Source organism: Belonocnema kinseyi, chromosome 2 (assembly GCF_010883055.1).
Source record: "Belonocnema kinseyi isolate 2016_QV_RU_SX_M_011 chromosome 2, B_treatae_v1, whole genome shotgun sequence".
Lineage (NCBI taxonomy): Eukaryota > Metazoa > Arthropoda > Insecta > Hymenoptera > Cynipidae > Belonocnema > Belonocnema kinseyi.
The window spans coordinates 108,945,711-108,948,968 of record NC_046658.1 but is presented as its reverse complement, the minus strand read 5'-3'; the positions used below and the strand labels follow the sequence as shown (position 1 = coordinate 108,948,968).

Here is a 3,258-nt window from a genome sequence, read left to right as displayed (position 1 = left end):
AGGAGGTGAGAGAGTATAGGATGGGCAGTGAGGGAGTAGATGATGGGAAGTAGGAGGGTGAAGTGCGAGACGGAAAAGGCGGGGAAGTGAGGGGGTAGGAGATCGGAAGTAGAAGAATGGTGACGAAGTGAGTTTGTAGAGAATGAGAAGTAGGAAGGGAATGTAGGCAAAAGTAGACGGAATAGGGGAGGAAATGTATACAAGGGGCAGATTTGAACGACTTAATGGGCTAGGAAACACTTTTTTTCTAGGCGCTCGGCTTTGACTAATTTTTTATCGACGTTTTGGATTTTTAGATGATACAATAGTAAATTGACTCACCCGATGTCGAAGATTGTAAGTGAGGACAAGATTGCGTGCAAAGGAGTTTGCAAAGGCTTGATAAAAGTCGAGAACTTCGAGGAGACGATCTCTTTTGATGGTGTGCAAATCACAGTAGGTTAGGGCTCTGACGTTGGCTGCGCTCTGACCGACTGCGGAATCTTTCCAGAAGCTGTCCCCGAAGACGTCACCTTTCCCCAGGATGGCCACTACTTCGTCATCCTGTATCACCTCCAGGCTACCAGTTACAATGAAACAGAGAGAGTCGATCGATTCCCCGGTGTGATACAGCAAATCCCCTGGAGCGCTGTGCGACATTGTAAAATGCATCGCCAAAGCTCGCAAACATCCATCGGACGCCAACCTAAGCCAGAAAATCGTCAAAGTGAGCAGAGTAAAGATAACTGCTATTTATATGAACATCGCTCGTTTTTTTTTTATAAAGGAGATATGAGAGAATAAGGAATTTATTCTCGTTTAAAGCTTGTGCTTTTTCCTCAGATAGATTTTTATTTAGGTTTTTTTCATCGCAAGCTATAAACCCGATTAGGAATGTAAATTTGGTTTCCCAAGCGGACCGCGTGAATGGAACGGTTATGCAAAAAGTTGCCACACAGTGACCGTTACGTTCAACGTTTATATTTTTACACATTTATTTATTTTTATTTATTCAAATAAGCATTAAAAGCTGTGTGTGGCAACTCAGCGTTCCATATTGCACATCGGGCTGCCGCACTAAGTTTATAATTCTTAATTTTGTTAACATATGAATAAAAATATAAATAAATAAATACAAATGTGTAAAAAGGTAAAAAGAGCGTCGAGTTATATGTGAATTTGTGAATAAATGTGAAAAAGGCTAAAAAAATGATCTAGCGGGCCCCGGTAACAGTACAGTAACTATATGTGGTCAATTTAGGATCAGGCAATTGCGTAACCATTCTATTCACGCGGTTCGCTAAGAAATTACTAAGGAGAGGGAACAAAATTTTGAGATACCATAAATATTGGTGGTCTATGGTTTCTAATTTCTGGTTAAAATATATCAGTCCATGCTATAAATTTCAATGCTCTTAATTAAAACTAATCCTCCCTTTCAACTCAAATTAATAAAAATGTTCAAAATAAAACATGTCCCTCTTCACATCGAAAAAATAATTAATAGTTAAAATATCTTCCCTTTCAACTCAATATATTTATTTAAAATAAAAGGATTACCTCTTCTAGCTTATTAGAAAAACTTAAAAACCAAAATTTTCTCCCTTTCAAAACGATAGAAATCTCAGGAATAAAAAATGTTTTTCTAATTTAGAAATTATTGATACCAAAATTTGCTCCTTTACAGCTCGATAAAAATCTTTGAAATAAAAAAATCCTTGTTTTAATTCAGCACAAAATGTAAAATGAAAAATTCCCCCTTTTACATGCAACTGTTAAACAAACCAAATGTGTTCCCCGTCCGCTCAGTAAAAATGTTAAGAAGAATAAATTGGCCTCAATTTTCAGGATCATAAATTGAAAATTGTGCGCTTTTGTAGATTTCAATTTAAACTTTTCAACTTTGAAGGTATCTAATAATTCAATATTTTTCACTCTCAAACGTTTTCAGTTTTCAACTGTATCATTTGTGAAGCTTTATCTTGAATCTGATAATTTTTGTTTGCCCTACATTTCAAATTGATTCATTTAAAAATAGAAGTTTTAGTAGAAGCGCTACATTTAAGCTTGGCTCAAATTAACTTTTTCATTTTGATACGGATGGACAGTTTCTCTTTTTTTTCAAATCCTCAAAAGAAAAATTTCAGAGTTTAAAATTTACAAAATGATCATTTTTCCTGAAAATGTAAGTTTTTTAAAATGTGAAATATATAAAAAAGTCGAAAAGCAAAAAATTAATATTAATAAATTTTGTACTCTTCGACTTTATAACTAGTTATACGAATATTTTGATGTATTTGTGGTTTGAAAGTCAGATAAGTTTTTAAGCTAATTTCCGTTTTAAACGACTTCTTTTAGCTTCTTTGAAGCTAAAAGATTTGAAGTTGTTTTAGTTGACAATTGTATTATGTGGTTGAAAATTGTACAATTATGTTGAAAAGTCATCGTGTTTAGTTAAAAATTCAACTGTTTTGTTGAAAATTCATTTTCTGTTTTGAAAATTTAACTATTTTAGTATAAAATTAATTTTTGGTTGTCAATTTATATTTTGGTATTGAAAATTCAACTATCTTATTGAAAATGTGTCTTTTTGGTTTAAAAAATTAATTTGTTTTGGAAGAAATTTCATTTTTTTGTGATGAAATATTTATTTAAAATTAGTCTTCTTTGCTAGAAAACTAAACTACAATTTTGTTCAAAATTTGCCTTTCTTGGTTGAGTTCAAGGATTTTTTAATTTTAAATCACATAATCTCTTTTTTGGTTGAAATATCTACTATTACATTATTTTTACAAAATTTATATCTTTTGGTTGAGAATTGAAGCACTTGATTAAAGGTTGAACCACCTTGCTGACATTTTTTTGTTATGAAGATTGATCATTTTAGTTGAAAATTGATCTGCTTGCTTGCAAGTTTAAATATTTTCTTGAAAATTGATATTTTTTAATTGATCATATATCTATTTTTGTAAAAGTCGAACTACTTCGTAAAAAATTTCTTTGTTTTGTTTGAAGGTTCATCTCATAATTCGACATTAAATATTTGAACCAAAAATGAAACTTTTCCATTTTTGGTTAAATATGATTCTTTTTTAGTTAAAAATTCGTCTTTTTTTATAGAAAATTTTACTTCTGATTGAATGTTAAATAATTTGCATGAACTTTTTTTTTCTTTCTTGACAGAAAAAACTTTGGTACAGTTCGTCTTTTTGGTTGGAAAATCATAATTTTAGTTGCAAATTCGACTATTTGTTTGAAAATTTATATATATTAGCTATT

At 31.2% G+C, this 3,258-nt stretch overlaps 1 protein-coding gene across 1 annotated transcript in view; it reads right to left on the bottom strand.

Annotated features, from left to right (window-relative positions):
- The window catches only part of LOC117167051 (potassium voltage-gated channel protein eag), a 227,636-nt gene that overhangs the window by 43,587 nt on the left and 180,791 nt on the right, over nucleotides 1–3,258 (bottom strand). The window contains exon 9 of the mRNA XM_033351630.1: nucleotides 322–685. Coding sequence (XP_033207521.1) covers nucleotides 322–685 — 364 coding nt within the window. The remainder of the gene's footprint in view (nucleotides 1–321; nucleotides 686–3,258) is intronic.